Source organism: Arvicanthis niloticus, chromosome 11 (genome assembly GCF_011762505.2).
Source record: "Arvicanthis niloticus isolate mArvNil1 chromosome 11, mArvNil1.pat.X, whole genome shotgun sequence".
Classification (NCBI taxonomy): domain Eukaryota; kingdom Metazoa; phylum Chordata; class Mammalia; order Rodentia; family Muridae; genus Arvicanthis; species Arvicanthis niloticus.
In genome coordinates, this window is record NC_047668.1 from 59,458,474 (window position 1) to 59,475,675 (window position 17,202).

At 46.7% G+C, this 17,202-nt stretch overlaps 1 protein-coding gene across 2 annotated transcripts in view; it reads right to left on the bottom strand.

Moving 5' to 3' along the window:
- Nucleotides 1-16,821, bottom strand: part of Plb1 (phospholipase B1) — a 132,677-nt gene extending 115,856 nt beyond the window's left edge. The window contains exons 1-2 of one of the 2 annotated variants that reach the window (XM_076942263.1): nt 16,740-16,821; nt 3,069-3,283 (exon numbers count right to left, since the gene is read on the bottom strand). In XM_076942263.1, coding sequence (XP_076798378.1) covers nt 3,069-3,123 — 55 coding nt within the window. In that variant the 5' untranslated portion in view covers nt 3,124-3,283; nt 16,740-16,821. The remainder of the gene's footprint in view (nt 1-3,068; nt 3,284-16,739) is intronic. The other variant, XM_034514105.2, reaches the window with a different exon arrangement.
- Between the last annotated feature and the right edge of the window lie 381 nt (nt 16,822-17,202).

The following is a 17,202-nucleotide window of genomic DNA, read 5'->3' on the forward strand; positions in this document are numbered from 1 at the left end:
GCTGACGCCTATGATGAGAGACCTTGGCCAGTCCCTTCCTCCTTGCACCAGTAATTTGAAGTAGCCGGGTCACAAGATTTTCTCTAAGATCTGTTTCTACCCTTACTTGTAATGGTAGTGTTTCTAGAAGTCGGGGAAGGGCAGGGGAACCAAACTCCAGGCAGGACTCTGGATTCTTGCAGACAGACATCGCCTCATTTCCCTCCTATCTGTGGTGTAAACACGAACGGTTGGTCCACTCAGCTCCTACCCATGGCTTTGCATTACGAGTATCATGGATGTATCACCAAAGCAATGGGTTTCTATCCACTGATCTGTCAGCCTCCTGGGGTGGGGGTGGGGGGGTTTGCGAGCCATCTGAGGAAAATGAAACTCTAACAAAATCTGTGTTTTATTAATTACCCATGGTGCTTTCCTGCCATCTTGTTGGGGACAAGACCAGTTGGAGGCAACGCTGTTTCTGTTTTAGAAGTTCAAGTTTTTAAGTAAGGACCTGTTTTTACATGTGTGATTTGTTGTCTGTCTGTTTATCTGTCTCTCTCTCATCACCTATACACAGTGTTGCTGCTGCTGCTGCTGCTGCTGATGGTGATGATGATGATGATGATAACAAATATATTTTAAAAGGAGAGGCATGAGGATAGAAACTGTAGATATTTAAAAGATGAAAGCAGAAAAATATGACTTTAAAATGATTTAAATTTAGCCATTGCTTGGTGTCCGGGGAGATGGCTCTGTTGGTCAAATGTCTACCATGTAAGCATGGTGATCTGAGTTCAGATCACCTGCACCCATTAAAAGCTGGGTGCACAGCACACATCTGTACCTCAGAACTGGCGACTCAGTACTATAAGGATGGTTATTTCTCCCAACTTGATTCATAGACTCAAAAGCAATCTTTATCAAAATTTCAACAAGTTTTCTGGGGTAAAAATGGTTGAGCTGATAAATTTATAAGAGAATTCAAAGCCAAAACACTTCAAAAGAGAAATGGAAAGTTATGTTGTAAAATTATAGAGCACACCATGAAGCTACCAAGTGATGGCAATGTATTATAGGCAGAGAAATAGACAAAGAAGCCCGCCAAGCACATCCAACCCCTATGACCCCCTAACCTGTGAAACAAATGGCTCATCAGAGCAGTAGGGAACAACTGACTCTCCAGTAAATGGTGCTGAGACAGCTGAGGATCTGCCCAAAGGAAACAATAACAAACACAACCCTGGGCTCCTCTCTTACACTAGACACCACAGAATATCAATCCCAGATGTACCGAGGTTCACTTAAAGGGAACAGCAAATGAAGAAGGAAATATAAGAAACTCTTTGTGATCTCAAGGAAGGCGGCTTAAACAAGACACAGAGTAGCTTGAACAAGACACGGAGTAACAACTGTATAGAAAAGATGCACTATTCAGACCTTAGGAGTCGCTAACAGAATATACAAAGATACTGGGAGTCTGACCTCCAGCCACAGCCACCAAACCACATCCTCTGTCGCTATTGCTCTGTAACTGCTTCTAGCTCAGGATCAACTAGAGAAGTGGTTCTCAACCTTCTCGATGCTGCGCGACCCTTTAGTACAGTTCCTCGTGTTGTGCTGACCCCCAACCATAACATTGTTTTCATTGCTACTTCATAGCTACAATTTTGCTATTGAGATGAACCATAATGTAAATATTTTTGGAGACAGGGGTTTACCAAAGGGTCACAACACACAGGTTGAGAACCACTGAACTAGAGAAAACCAAACATACGCTAGTAAATTGCCAAAGATGCATTACTTCTTAGCGTGTCTCCAGCTTCCTCCAGCCAACATCCCCTGATCATGGTGGACCTGAAGCCTCTGCTTCTCTACCGTTAAGCTTTCTTACTCCCTTGTCATCCTTGGAGACTACGGGATGCAAATTATGGCGTCTTCCAGCAAACTCTGAGTAAACAGCTTATAGTTTCCATTTGGGTGCTAATCACCAATTTCCACAAAATGAACTCTGCCTCTTTCCATGAAGAGAGCAAAGGGATGGGCTTTGGGGAGTGATGAGACAGTTGTCATATATGTCCACTCATCAGCCAGTAGACGGCACACACAGGAACCTGGGTCATCCACGGGAAAAGGTAAAACTACAGAAAAATGGACAGACTCAGCCTGGTGCAAGGAAAGAGCCTGGTGGTCAATAAGCAGAGAAGCTTTTGTGGCTTTCACTACAGATCATCGAAGTGCAATCCCAGTGGGCACTACTAGTCTCCCCAGAGGTTCACAGCAGGACTCTGGGGTCCCAGGCAGTGCCGCCTTTGTTCTGTCTATACCCTCTCTGTTGTTAGGGTGGCTCCAGGGCAATTGCCTTCTGCTCCAGACCCAGGCCTCGGTGAGGAAAGGACAGGAGGTTCTGCTTAGGGCTCTTTACTACTTAAAAAAAATTCTGCCTTCCTAAACCAAGGAGGATGGGGCAGAGAGAGGGTGGGGCAGGACCTGTTCACACTCTCAGCATCAGGAGAAACATTGTCTATGCGGCTCAACCCAGGCTAAGTCCATCATACAGCTAAGACCTACGGGCATCTTCAGGATTGATGTCATTGATCCATCTTCATCTGTCCTTGACAGAAAAAGCAAAGGCCACAGATAACTATAACCATGACTTAATACTGATACACCCATTCTAGTCTATCTTTTGAGGTTAGACCCAGGACCTTGTACTGATAAACAAGCACTCTCCGTATCTCCACATCTCCAGCCACTACCACCCATTTTAAAGAAGAGGAAAAATGAGATCCAGGTAGATAGAACTTTTCCAGGCCACACAGCACAAAGTAGTAGAAATCTTGGTGACTCCGAACTCGCAGCTTTCCCCCCACCAGAGTCTGAAACCCACCTCTGCTTATCTCTCCCGAGACCCGCCCTCCCCTCACAGCCTCCAGAGCCCCAACTCTTAGCTGTTCTATAGGCAGCCCCCCCCCCCCGCCTCCCATCCCACAAGAGGCAAACTAAGCCCTTGTGTGGTTTCACTTTACATTTGGAGCTTCATCTCAGCAGAAGGGGACATTCGGTGACTCATCGAATGTCACACTTACCTTGTCCCAGTAGCAGCAGCAGTCCCACCAGGGAAACACCTGGCCACAGCTCCATCCCTCAGTGGTACAGGTGTCTGGGGCCTCTGAGTAACCGGCTTCCTTCCACAGATGGATGGCTTACCACTCTCCCTCCTGCTTTTATGCCCCTCTGGGATCTGATAGCACACCTGTCGTAAATTTTACTGTGTTCACCTTTGAAAGGGGGCAGTGGCTGGCTGTAAATGATAAATATTAACATTTAGGCAGACGCTTGACAACAAGGTAGCATGCTCTCATCGCAAACACCCAATGATCAGGATTACATGGTGGCCTCTCTGCTACCTCCCATGATGTCAGGGGTCCAAAGTTGGCTGTTGGCAGAGACAAAGCTACGGAGAAGATAGACCTTGGCATCCCATGTGTTGAGAAGGGATTCCACTATGTAACACAACCCGGGAATCCTGGGCACATCCCCAAGATGAACCTCATCTCCCTTCACTTCCTGGCTTACAGAAAATAAGGACACAGAAAACCAAAGTGCTTCATGACCATTGTAGACCCATCAAACCAGGTCCAAACAGAAGCTTTCTTAGTCTGAAATATATCCCCACCCAGGCTCAGGAGCCACCAGGTTCTCTAGTTTGAACCTCTAAGGGAGGTTTCTTTCTGTTGTCCCCACGCCGCCTCCAAACGCACTGACGGCCAGAAGTGGCAGGCAGGCACAGCGCACACGCATTGTCTGGATATTCAACTGTGAGATGCAAAAGGCTGAGAGGTGAGCCAGCGTGGAATTCACTCTGACGCCATCAGCAGTTTCTACTGGGCACATGAAGTGGGGGCTGCTGGGCCAAGACTAAGCTGGGCAGACCAAGCTAGACTGAGCTAGAGTTTAATGCCTGCGTAACAAAAGTTGTTGAGAGTGACACGTTCATTCTTCCCCCGCCAGGAACGATTACCCTGTGATGCAGCCGCTGAATGCTGAGTCCACTAGGAGCCCTGAACTGGCTCCCATGATGCAACTCAGATCCTGCTCTCCATTCTGACTTAGGTATTTTTTTCTATATATAGCTTTACTGTGTTGAGTCTAAAGTAATGGTAAGCTACGTGGTTCTTCATCTATCAAGTCCTGATCTAGGATGTTGCCATCCCTTCTATGCTGCTCAGAAATGTAACATGGGGGACCATGGATCTCAGGCTTAGTTGCAGCCTTTGGACTTTGTATGGGTGAGCAGCCGTGTGGTAGAGTGTAGACACTATTGACACACTGATCCTGTTGGCTATGCCCTGTTGCCCATGGCTATTCCTAGGACCTTTGTTGGAAAGGATGACAGGCTCAGAAAGAAAGAGGAAACTGAGCACAGTGCCAAGGTCTGTGGAGGCTGTGTGGCACAGATACTCCCGAGCACCTGGACACTTGTCACTGGCTCTACACTGCCCACAAATGCAAACTCAGACTCACAGGTGCTGCCCAACTCAGGATGCCAGCACCACCCACTCTGTGCCACCAACAGTCAGGAAGAACATCACCAAACTTCCTTGAATGCAAAAAGGGTCCATAAGACTCTGCTCATGCTTAGGCCAGGAGAAGTAGTGATTGGGCAGGAAGTGTGATTGGGCAAGGGCAGATGCATCTGTCCCCACCTCCGGTCCCTTGGCTGTACTGCTGGCCAGAACCTATGCTATATAGCCTCTTTTACATCTAGAAAATTGAGATATGACAACCATTTTGATCGCTGAGAGCATTCTGGCATAGGACCATCTGAATTGTCTTTTAGATCAAGGAAATATTGATGTCCCAACAAAAATAAGGTGGGGAAGCAATATTTCTTCCTCCCTTTTGGGGGGTATGGGGTGGGGGCTGGAGCAAGACATGGCTTCACACTGTATTCCAGGTTACTTAGAACTTGCAATGCATCTCAGAATGTCCTCAAACTCATAACAACACACCATAGCCTTCAGGGTATAGGATTACAGATTTGAGCCACCACCCCTGGCTTGGTAGCATTGTGTAGGCATTCTTGCCAACACTGGGGAGGCATCTGTCAGTTTGAATGACACTTGCTATCTATTAGTTGTCTTACAGCTGAGAAAACAAGGGGGAAAGCAGTCCTCCCCAGACAGAGGCAAGCAATTGCCAACCTCATCACTTCCCCAGAAACTTTTGTTCTCTGTTGTGTTGTTGTTGTTGTTGTGCTATGAAATATGTCAAGAGGACAAGGCCTCAAAGAGGGACTGTGCATCATCATCTGCTTTAGCAAACGTCTTTGGATGTTCCTGATGAGAAGGAAACAGGCCTATGAATGCATGTCTTCAGAGTTAGACTGTATTCCTGGCTCAGAAGACGTCTTGTAGACAAAGCAAAGTAGTTGCTATTTCCCAAGGACCCACTAGGAGGTGCTAGACCAAATCTCAGTCTCAAGCCCACACAGACGGAAGCAACGCAGGACTTAGAAGTATAGTTTTCAAACTGACAGATATAAGTGACTGTATTTTCTTGTGAGTTTAGTTTGATGAATGAATACGCCACTTTAAAAAACAGACCATAGAACACTTGAGAGTATCAAATATAACAGTGGTAAAAAAAAGTGCCTGGGAAATTTGTTTCGGCTACATGTTGTCAAGTGTGTGGTTCCTAACTCAGGTCACAGTTGATATTTGAAAACCACTATATTAGTAGAAAACAGAGAGGTCTGTTTTGTCTTCTGGCTGGTGATGCAGCTAGCCACAATTCATCTATGTTCCAGAGTATCCAGAAGCAACATTTGTGGTTGGTTCTGGGCCTTGGGAAGGAGGGCAAGTGGGGTCAAGCTTTTTGAAGACTGTGAGCAGAGCTTGAAGTAGATTGTTCTATTTTTTCAATAAGAAAAACCAGGCTCACTTGAGTGAACTGGGACCACATGATGGGAGGTGTGTATCACTAGCCCATCATCTCGGATGTGGATCTACTTGTGCCTGTTTCCCTGTACAAGACTCAGGCACATGCTAACAAAACAGTACCCAATGCTCGGAAATGGGCTTATTCAACTATCCATGAGCAGAGACTGCTCATGAATCAAGATACTAAAGACATGGACTTCATTAGGGAACAAAGAAGAGATCAACAGTGTGGATCAGGAGAAAACCCACGATTTTTAAGTGCCTGATTCTTATTAGTAAGTAGAGAGAAATTGATGTGGCAGATTCCAGAAGAATACATAGAGGGACACCTAATCTGCTTTGGTCTCTGCTAGCTGCCCAGAAGCTAGCCCAGGGCTACTGTAGCAGGATTCACTGCGTTGGATGAATAAATTAGTGAGCAAAAGTTGGAATGAAGCAGAGACCAAGACTACTATAGACAGATCAGCTCCTAGAACCGACCAGAGAAGATAAAAAGGAATACAATCATGACTGAGAACAGTCAGCTGAGGACAAAGAGAATGTTTCCCTTGTGCCATGAAGCACAAAGGAACATGGGTGGCGGATCATGGCCTCTCTCCAAGGCTCTGCCGGTATTCATCTGCATGGTGGTTCTCAATCCTGGCTACCTTTTTTAGAGTCTCAAGGTACTACCAGGCAGCCAGCACTGAGAAGACAAAGACTTGCATCAGACAAGTGAACAATCCCTCTGGCAAGAGGACAGACTATTAATGCTGGCAAAAGAGGCTGACCCTGTGACCTCTATAGAGAGAAATCCACTGGAATATACCGTCTGGCAAGATTCTGGGGAAAGAGCTGAATTCTGGTGCCTAGAAAAGCCCAGTGTCTGAGACCAGGAAGTGTAAGCTAGATATACAGGTCAGCTATGATGCCTGCTGTCACTTGAAGTCTCTCTCTCTTCCTTCTATACTGTGAGATCCATTGACAGCATGAATTTCATTCTGCAGCGGGCACACAGACGCATCAGTGGTGTTTGAAGGAGGGCTGTTCTGGCTTGTCTACCTCATGCGTGCAGTATACCCTCTTTCTACACCAAGTATTTGTGCAGAGAAGGTACTATGGCTGGCTGGCTGACCACTGTTGACAGGTAGGGATCAAATGATCTACAGTATGATCCCTGGTACTCTGCCAATCACTTGGACACTGTAATGATGGATCTTTTCTTTTTCTCTCAACGCCTTATGCACTTCAGATGCTGAGGGCTCTCCAGACTCTAATGTTCTAGAGGAACATTTATTAGAGCTGTGCCTTCCCAACACACAGAGAATGGTGTCTGTATGGCCAGGAGCCTGAGATGACCAATCAGGGCATTTTAAACAGCCCAACTCAGTACCTTTCTGTAAGTCCAGAGAGAAAATTCTCGTTGCCTACCTGTGGCCCATGAATGCACCCAGGTTCAGATTTAAACAGCATTCATTGAAATCTACTAAGTAGGAGTTGAGGACCTACTAAGCTACAGGCCTCGATTGATTCAAGAGAATAAATGTTTTATTTCATACTAGTGGTATTTTTCAGGGGCAGGGGTTAAAAAATCCAGCCAAAGGTCACCCAATTCGAGAGTGTAGAAGGAGGTGCTGACCCGCCTCTCCCATTCATTTCTCCCCAGCACTACTGGGAGATATACCTGTTATATCTACCCATCCTTCCAGGGGGAAGTGAGAGAGGACTCTTGATCCTGAGCCATGGGAGGCCAGCCTTTAGCTCTTAAACCAAATATGGCAGTAGACTTACCAGTGTGATTCTTCTTTCCTGGATGCTAAATCTTAAAACTAGGGTGCTGGTGAATCTGGAGGTAAAGCACCCCTTTTCCTGACACCAGAGGACTCCTCTCTCTGGCTCTACTTCAGAAGAACCAGAGAACTTAACAGTAGTTTACAATCTAACACAGGAAGGTTGATGCCAGCTTAATCCTTTCTTCTCCCCTTCTCAAGGACAAGTAGGACACCTTAAGAATGGTTTGGGAAGCCCTTAGTCCTTGGCAGTCACCTGGACCAGGCTTTCTCCTCCTCTACTGTACACAGAAGAAAACTGAGGCAAAAAAAGAGTCTTTTGTGAAGCCTGTCCATGAGTAAGAACAACACTGGGAGAAGGACTTTCCGGTCCAAGTTCAATGTTCCTCCTTCCCACTCATTGCTCAGGGCTGAATCACTGTGACCATGGCAGCGATGGTGTGTTTAGTCTAGTTTTATCAATATGAAATTTAAAACTCACATAGGACTGGCTCAAGGTTGCTTAGCTACTAGGGGTAGAGCCCAGAACTCCTGCCTGCTCACCATGGCCAGGAGTGGCCAAGTTCAAGCTATGGATATGCAATACAAAACCTGTGCTAAATGGTTTCAACATGAATCCTAACTCCCATAATCACTTCATCTCTACCCTGGCATGGTGTCCCTGGGAAAATGATGGTATGGGAAGTTCTTCTCTAGATCTCCCAGAGCTGAGATGCCTATATGTGGTACCCATGGCTTCACAGAGCAAGTCCAGAGAGCCAGATGGCATCAAATTTGATGCCCTGGCCATGAAGCTCATCTTTCCCTCACAGGATCTATAATGTGTCCTTTGAGTCCAAAGAGAATAAGCAAATATCCCAGTGTTTGCCTGGGAATCTCTACTACGCTGAGAGGGTCCTGGATCCCAGACCCCAAGCATCCCACATAGACCCCATCCACCTCCCTGGCCTGCATTCACAGTAGAGCAGCTGCCCAGAAAGCATCCTTAGGTTTCAGAACAGAGAGAGGGACAGGAATGAAGATTACCAGTTCACGCACATAAGAGGTATCTCTCACCTGGATTCTGGTAACAATTCCTGCAGACTGACTCGGGGGCAGCTTACCAGTCTGGGTGGCCCTCTTTTCACGTAGCACAGCAGATACAGAGTAGAGCCTCTGGGTCTTTGGTTGTGGGGCAGGGGATTGCTGTCCTTTATGTCACCAACTTGGTCAAGGGCTGGACTGCCAACACCCAGGACACCAAGGCAGCTTGTGGGTGTTAACAGCATTGGCAATAATGTACGAACTTGTTTATTGGACCTGCACCATTTCAGGCTGTTTACGTTTGATGACACCACCTGGGCAGAGGGCTGTGAGAGAGTAGGCGAGAGAGGGGGAAGTGCTGACTGAGAAGGGCTGTCCCCTGGGGCCCTAGTCCTGACCAGTCACCAAGTTTGTACTGGGCTCCAGCCATCTGTACATCCAAGGTGGGGAGTGTGTGGCTCACTGAGTGGCTGTCCATTCAGGTTATATTTCCTGAAGGACTGCATAAACTCCAGGAGCTTCTGACTGACATCAGCCTGTCACCTGTCCTTTCTTCACTTCAGAGGGGCGAGAAGGGCTTGGTTTTTACAGAAAATTAAATTCCCAAGTTCTACATCCTTTCTCTCTTAAGCTAATTTTCAGACTATGGCATTTCTGAAAATAGACTCGTGTGTGTGTGTGTGTGTGTGTGTGTGTGTGTGTGTGTGTGTGTGTCTTGTGTGCGCATGTGTGTTTGTGTGAGTTGTGTATATGTTGTATGTATGTGTGTACATGTGTGCATGTATGTATGTGCATGTGTGTATATGTGTATCTGTGTGTGAATATGTCTGTGTCTGCATGTGTGTCTGTGTGTACATGTGCGTGTTTGTGTGTGTTGTGTATATGTTGCATGTATGTATATGTTTGTGTGTGTGTGTTATATATGTGTTCACATATGTGTTTGTGTGTATATGTGTGTTATATATGTATGCGGCTATATGTGTATATGTGTGCCCATGTATGTATATGTATGTGCGTATATGTATGTCTCTTTGTGTATATGTGTGTACACGAGTATATGTTGTATATGTGTTCTGTGTGTGTTCTGTGTGTATATATATGTGTGTGTGTGTTGGGTATCTCTTTGTGTGTGTTGTATATGTCTCTGTGTATTGTGTATGCATGTGTGTGTGTGTGTTGTGTGTCTGCATGTTATATATATATGTGTGTGTGTTGTGTTGTGTTGTGGGTGGTGTTGTGTATGGGTATATATGGTGTGTTTTGTGGGGGTTTTCATGTACACACGTGTGAAAACAACCTTAGGTGTTGTTCATCTGGCAATATGCATTTTTGTTTTGAGAGAGAGTCTCATTGGCCTGGAAGTTGCTAAGGAGGCTAGAGTAGCTGACCAGTGAGCCCCAAGGGTCCTCCTGTCTCTACCACCCCAGCACTGGGCTACAAGCTTTGACCACCACGCCAGCCTTTCAGACTTCTGGAAATCTATAGGAATATTTAGAAACCTTCCTGAGAGTGGATGGCAAAAGCAAATTTTATTTTATTTGTATTTGTTTTGAGATAGAGTCTTGCTATGTGTCTCAGACTAGCCTTGAACATGAGATCTTCCTGCCTCAGGCTTCTGGATCCTGAGATTAAAACTGTGTGCCACCATACTCAGCTTTAAAGCCGTGTTTTGTTTTGTCTCAGTGTTTCTGCTCCAAAGACTGGTTACTTTAACTTAAGACACAGAACTTCCTCGTTTTTTTTGGCCCTTTGAGTTTGAAACTTGATTGACATTTGGGAGCCTCTTATGGGCATGTGGGAACAAGAACAGGCAGCTATATGCTTCTCCGGGGTGGCTAGAATTTCAATATGCTCCTTGTGAGAATCATGTAAACTCTGTTTCCTGTTCCCCTTCTTCTTTGCTTCTGAGGCAGAGCCATATTGGGCCAACATCTGTCAATTCTCTCTGGCCAAGGATACCTGTGTCTCACAAATACTTAGGAGGCTGCAAACTCTTGCATTTGATCATCTGAATCCCATAAGAATTTCTGTAGGCTGAACATCCCAAATCATTGTCAGGTGGCATTTCTAAAACGCCTTTCACTCACCTATCCCTGTCCTTCAATGTGGCTTCTGTTCCCACCATGCCATCAAAAGTTCTTGAAGGTCAGGAGTTTGTTGAATCCAATAGACAGCAAAGGATCTTCATACCTTCTTGCACTGGGAGTCTTAGTAAAGTGTGAGTGCTGGCCTCTACTGCTTTCTTGAGATACAAGCTCTGTCTGGGATCCCTGGTTTCTTCTGGCCACTCCTCCTCTGGCCAGGACCCTCCTCTGCTGGTTCTCAAGGCAACAATAGCAGCCCTTGGCTTTATTTAAAGCTGGTGTGTCAATCATTCTTACATTCCCACTTCCAGACAGACCTTTCTTCTGAGCTTCAAGCCCCATAAACTCATTCACTGACTCGGTACCCTCCCTTTGATGTCTGTGGATTCTTCAGGCTCTGGGGGTGTAGAACTGGCCACATCACTCTTCTGCCATCATTTTCAGCCCTACACGAAACAGCAGCAGCCATTGCACACAGACGCAGACAATATCTGTGGGATATCCTCCTCAATCCAGCAGATCACCAGTGGCTGAGTCCCATCAACTCTGTATTCCAACCCATGTTCTCCAGTTCCTGGACCAAGCTGGGCTCAGCCTACTGTCACTGCCCCCTGGCTAAATGCCTCCAGCTATATTTCTGCTTCTTATGTTTTCCTTTCCTTTCTTTCTTTAACTATACTGGTCTGAACAATCTCATCAGTGTGCAAGTCTGATGCCGCATCTTGTATAAAACCCCTTGGTCGTGTTCCCACTATGCTTTACTCAGAGACAGATCATCTCAGCAAGGTCCATAAGGTCCTGTGTGCCTTCTCCCCATTCTCAAATCCCATACTCTCTCCTTGTTTTACACACACACACACACACACACACACACACACACACACCCATACACACACTCACACATAATCACACACCTATATATACACACACATATGCAAACACACACCACTGGGCTCCTGTATGTCCTTCAATACGTGTCCACAGATTATCCTGTCTGACTAACCTTAAATTCCAAGAACAGGCTGCTGCTGGGTCCTCGCTACATAGCATAAGGCCTGATGTCAGTTACTACTGACTGGCTGTACAAATCTGTTCCCACTCGAGTTCTCAGGGGCCGCAGTAAGCAGAATCAAATTTTACTTCTCAGTAGCTTAGCTAGTCCCCACCCTCTCTTGCAGGTTGCTTAGGGCTCTGTCACTTTAGTTACTTCACCATGATGGGGAACAAACAGTTGGCCAGTTGGAGCTCTCTCCTTTGCTGAAAAAGGTAGACCCTGTATCTCATTCACCAATGTGATTCCCACACAGCTCCTAATACAAGAACGACTCAGCTGGGAGCAGGGTCATCAGAGTTGGTCTCTTGAGACTAAGAAAAATACATTGCCTTATGAGGGAAGAGATGTTTCTGCTGCTGCTGGACCCAAATATGTCCCTTTGTCCTCCAGAGAAATCTCTTAAAAGACTCCCCTGAAAAACAAGAAAACCTACCATTTCCCCTGTCCTGTAAAATGAGAATAATGAACCCAGCAAAGATTGTCACATGCTCTACGAGGTTAGTGTCAAAATCCCCACCCTAGCAAAATACTTGCCATAGAAACCACTTCTCAGGTACCACTAAACCCCTGTGGGTTCAGAAGCGCCGGCAGATATTCCCTCCTGGCTGTAAGTTAGTAAATACACTTTACTAATCTGCTAACTTGGTCTTGTACTTAGTTAGATTCTTTCTATAATCCTGAAGCTGTAACTTGCATCTTGTTTCACAGGCCTATCACCAAGCTCGTGGCTCTTGGAGGGTTGCAGGTCCCACTTAAGAGCCTCCACCGGCTCGATCTGCTTTTAATCCTTTGGCTGCTGACTTGTCAAGTCCAGGTGTTTATGTTTGGGTAACCTTGCCCTAGATCTGTGTTCTTGATGACTTGTCTTCTGCAGCCCTTCCTTTCATCCACCTTGTGTCCTTAAGTGTCATTGTGTCACATAGAGGATCACAGAGCAGAAGGCAGGAGTGATTCCTAGCAGCTGGCCTCCCAGATTGGAGAGCTGGCAGCTTCCCTTAGACTGGCCTCCTACCCACCCGAGACAAATAAACCAGAGGAAAACTGTCCTTTTTGCCTGCTTACTTGACCTGAAATTTTGATTCTTTCAAAGATGTTGTTTTTCTGACATATTCTGCCTGTAGGAGGCTGAGATCACCAAGTTCCCAGGTGTTCAGACAGGTCAGTGCTCAGACCAGAGACTCACTAGGTAACTTCAACTAGAAGTTAGCATGAATATGAAGAAGGAGGAGGAAGAGAAGAGAAAAAAGAGGAGGAAGAGGAAGAAGAGGAGGAGGAGGAAGAAAAAGAAGAGGAGAAGGGGGATGAAAGAGGAGGGACAGGAGGGAGAGGAGGAGGGAGAGGAGGAGGGAGAGGAGGAAGAGGAGTGAGGAGGAAAGAGAGGAGGAGAGAGAGGGAGAGAAGAGGAGGAGGAAGAGGGCTAGGGCCAGACCTGCCTGGTTTTCGAGCATGAGAATGTGTCTGAAGATGTGGAGCTGGAGGAGACCCCAATAGGGTGGGGTGAAACCATTTAGTAGCCTGGGAGATTCTTCATGACCAGCTGACTGAAGCATCATATGGGTCAGAAAAACACAGGACAACAAACCTCTGCAATGAGACTGTCCAAAGCCACCACAGACCTCCTCTTCCACACCCCCAGCACCAGGGTAGAACCCCAATCTTCCATCCAGCATGCCCTGAGAACCTTAACGGTGCCAGACAGCGATGCTGACGCTAAAAGCCTCGTTCTTCCCACCCCAGCCCCCACTCCTGGAGCAGCCTGGCTTTCGAAGCTAGAGGGACAGGAGAATGCGTTCTATGACTCAGCACCAAGAGCTCCTCTGGCCTTGGAGAATGGGGTTGGAGTGCATTTCCAGTAGGACCTGGCATTTTGATATCTGTGCTGACTGGTCTGGTGTCAGCTTGACATACAAACTATAGTTCTCTGAAAGGAGGAAATCATAATTGAGAAAACGCTCCCATGAGATCTGGTCATAAGGTGTTTTCTTATTTAGTGGTTGACAGGGGAGGGCCCAGCCTATTGTGGTGGGGCCACTCCGGGGCTGGTGGTCCTTGGGTTCAATAAGAAAGAGGCTGAGTAAACAGCACTCTTCCACTGCCTCTTCATCAGCTCCTGCCTTCAGGCTCCTGCCCTGTTTGAGTTTTCATCCTGATTTCCTTTGATGATGAGCCGTGATACAGAAGTGTAAGCCAATAAACCTTTTTCTCCCCAATATGCTTTTTGGTCGTGGCTTTTTGTTTTTTGGAGTTTTGGTTTTTTTTTTTTTTTTTTGTTTGTTTGTTTGTTTGTTTGTTTGTTTCTTTGTTTTTCACATCAATAGAAACCATAGCTAAGACAATATCGTAGCATGTAATTAACCCAAGAAGCAGATATCTTGAAAAGAAGGGGACTGAGTCCCAAAGGTGATAGCAGTTTAAAGAGGACAGCCACCTTTTAATACAGCTCAGTGGCCCTCCTCCTTCTCTCATACAGTCAGAGAATGAAACCATTCTTTCTGCAATTCAAGGCTGACTCCGGAAGTTAGCATCTCCTCAGAAGCTGATGTTCCAGGTTCATTTGGGCTTCCACCCTCCCTGCAGGGAGTCAGTGTCCATTCTCTGAGCTACGTCTGCCTGCCGCATATGGCCTCATATCTCAGGGAGCTTCTGTTCCATCCGTGGATATTGTATGACAATGGGCAGGCATAACCATTGCCTCTTGTAGGCTCAAGTCATAGCTCTGTGGTGTAGGATCCTGGGAACTTCAAAGAAAGGCCAAGGTGATTGCAGTATAGAGTGGAAAGAGACTGAAGCAGAGTCAGAAGCTCTCCATGCCTGGGTAGCCCATGGGCCTTTATCCCAAGAGAACAGTGGGGAAAGTAGAAATTTTGAAGAGAGAAGTATCAGGACTCTTCGTGGTTTGCTTTGCTTTGCTTTGCTTTGCTTTGGTTTTTTGAAACCAAAGTCTCAGTCAGCTCACATTGGCTTCAGACTCACTGTAGAGCCAAGGATGCTTCTTAAACTCCTTAAGCCCCTAAACTTAAACCCTTAAACTCCCGATTTTCCTGCTTCCACCTCCTGAGTGCTAGGATTCTCAGCTCTGCCACCCTGGCTGATCCAGTACATGTTCCTCGAGCTCTCCACCTACTGAGCCACATACCCAGCTTCTAGTGCTTTGATGGCTTGGTGGAGCATGGATATAGGAAGAGAATGAATGTAGGACAGATGTTGTGGCCCACCACTTAAGTCATGGAGGAGGTTTGTCATGGTGAAGTGGGAGGCATGTTCATGAAGGAGATAGAGGCACCGGCTTGGATGTCGTCTTATGCCTTGAGAAGGGATCTGAGGACCTGGCTAAGGGGTTTGAAGAGAATGCAGAGGGGAAACCAGAATGTAGACTCAGACACTACAGTAAGCCCTTCCCTTGAGAGATTGCAGTAACAGATCAGAACATAAATTGAAGATTCAAAAGTGGGCTCTGGGAAGCCAGTGGTGGTGGCTTCTACCTGTAACTCAGCATTGGGAAACTTGAAGCAGGAGGGTGATGAGTTCAAGATCAGCCTGTCTTAAGAGAGAAAGACAGCATGAGAGAGCATGCAGATGTGTTCTGGACTAGAGCTATCCGGGAGTCCTGGGAGGCCAGTTAGGCTGTGGCTCCTGTCTCAGGACAGACTAGAGAAGAGAAAACACCAACACCTGCTACCTGAAGAACAATTGTTATTACCTGGCTGCAAAGCCAAGATCTACAAAGCAGGCAAAAGAGAAACTGACCACAAAAGTAAAGGCTTAGCTTCAAGAGGCTTCAAAAGGCCTTTAACTTCAAGAGATGGCTCAGTCGGTAAAAAGCTCACCATATAAGTGTGAGGACCAGAGTTTCGGTCCCCCAAACCCACTTCAAGGCAGACATGAAAGCATGTGTCAGTAATGTCAGGACTCCTAAACTCAGATAGGAAGTAGAGGCAAGAGTCCTCTGACCATATCTTGTACTCACACGTATGCATGCATGCATGAGTGTGCTCACACGCAGACAAAAGGATCTAAAGCTTGGAAAATGGAATCTTAACAAAGGGGCTCAGGGCAGCTCAAATGAGGCTCCTCAGAATCTCAGCTCAGCTCTGTATCCACCATTCTCACATGAGCATCCTGTTTGCTCACAGTCATCGCGGTAGGGGCTGTTTTAGCTCCTCCCAGCTCACACTCCCAGCCTCATATCTCTGTTTTGGTCTCACTTTCCCAAGGTATAGGGCCCATGTGGGTGGAAAGAATTCCCGACTCACCCAGCATCCTGGGCATGTTGGGATTTCAGTGAGCCAACCCCTACTTTAGGTGTCATCAGGGAGGGAAAAATGTGAGGTGTGGTCCCCGCCCCCAAAGACTTTATCATCACCTCTTCCGGAGATTAGATAGAATCACCAGCAGCAATAGAGTCTAGAAGCATTAGGAAAGAGAGAGAGAAGTGCATTACGCTGCTGAGAGCAGAGATCCCCCCCCCCCCACGGAAGCCGCTTGGAGCAAGTCAACTTCAAGCCCCATCTTGAAGAAATGACAAGTCTGACCCTACAGTGAACAAAAGCAGAGCAGCCAGCTGTACGCACACAGATGTGGGCCGGGCCTGCCTCATCTGACTAGGTGGGGGCAGAAGTCATTCGAAGAAGCGCAGTAGTGGAGCACGCTGTGTTCATTTAAGTCCACAGACCCAGGGCCAGAACACGGCCAGAGCCTTGCAAGCCAATGCCAGAGAGAATATATATTCTTTGAAAAGTTAGTCCCAGACATATCACTTGAGTCCAGACAAAGACACTTAGACACATGGGCTCACCACACATCACGTGCAAAGTTGAAAACTAACAGTGCTGACGTTGTTCCTTTTCCATCCCCCTGACCGCCGCAATACAAGCTCATTTCTCACCTTGAGATGTACATCTGTCTTCCTCTTCTCACTCACTTCCCTCCTAGGTGGTGGTTACAAATTTCTTTCTGAGGTCCTGACTGCTGCACAGGCTTCTCAGGAGCACATCTATCTCCCAGGATACCCACGTGACAGAGGCAGGCTCCTCCCTTTGTCTCCTGGCCCCGCCCACATCTCTACATGCCTCATTTCCTTCATCTTCCAGAGTTTTTTTCTCAGTTGGCCTTTCCTCTCTTCATCCCGGGTGTTTCCTCAGTGCCAAAAGGTGAATCTTTTCCTACTTGGCGTGCTAGTATTATTCCTGTGGCCTTGTAGAAGAACCACAAGACCGTCTCTAGTCCCCCGCCCTCCCCTCAGAGTCTTCCACAACGACTAAGACTTGTTCTCTGGCCCAGTTCGTTAAAGACCCCCCTCCCTTGACCTAGATAAGCAGTCCTGGTACCTCTCTCTGTCATCTCCCCAG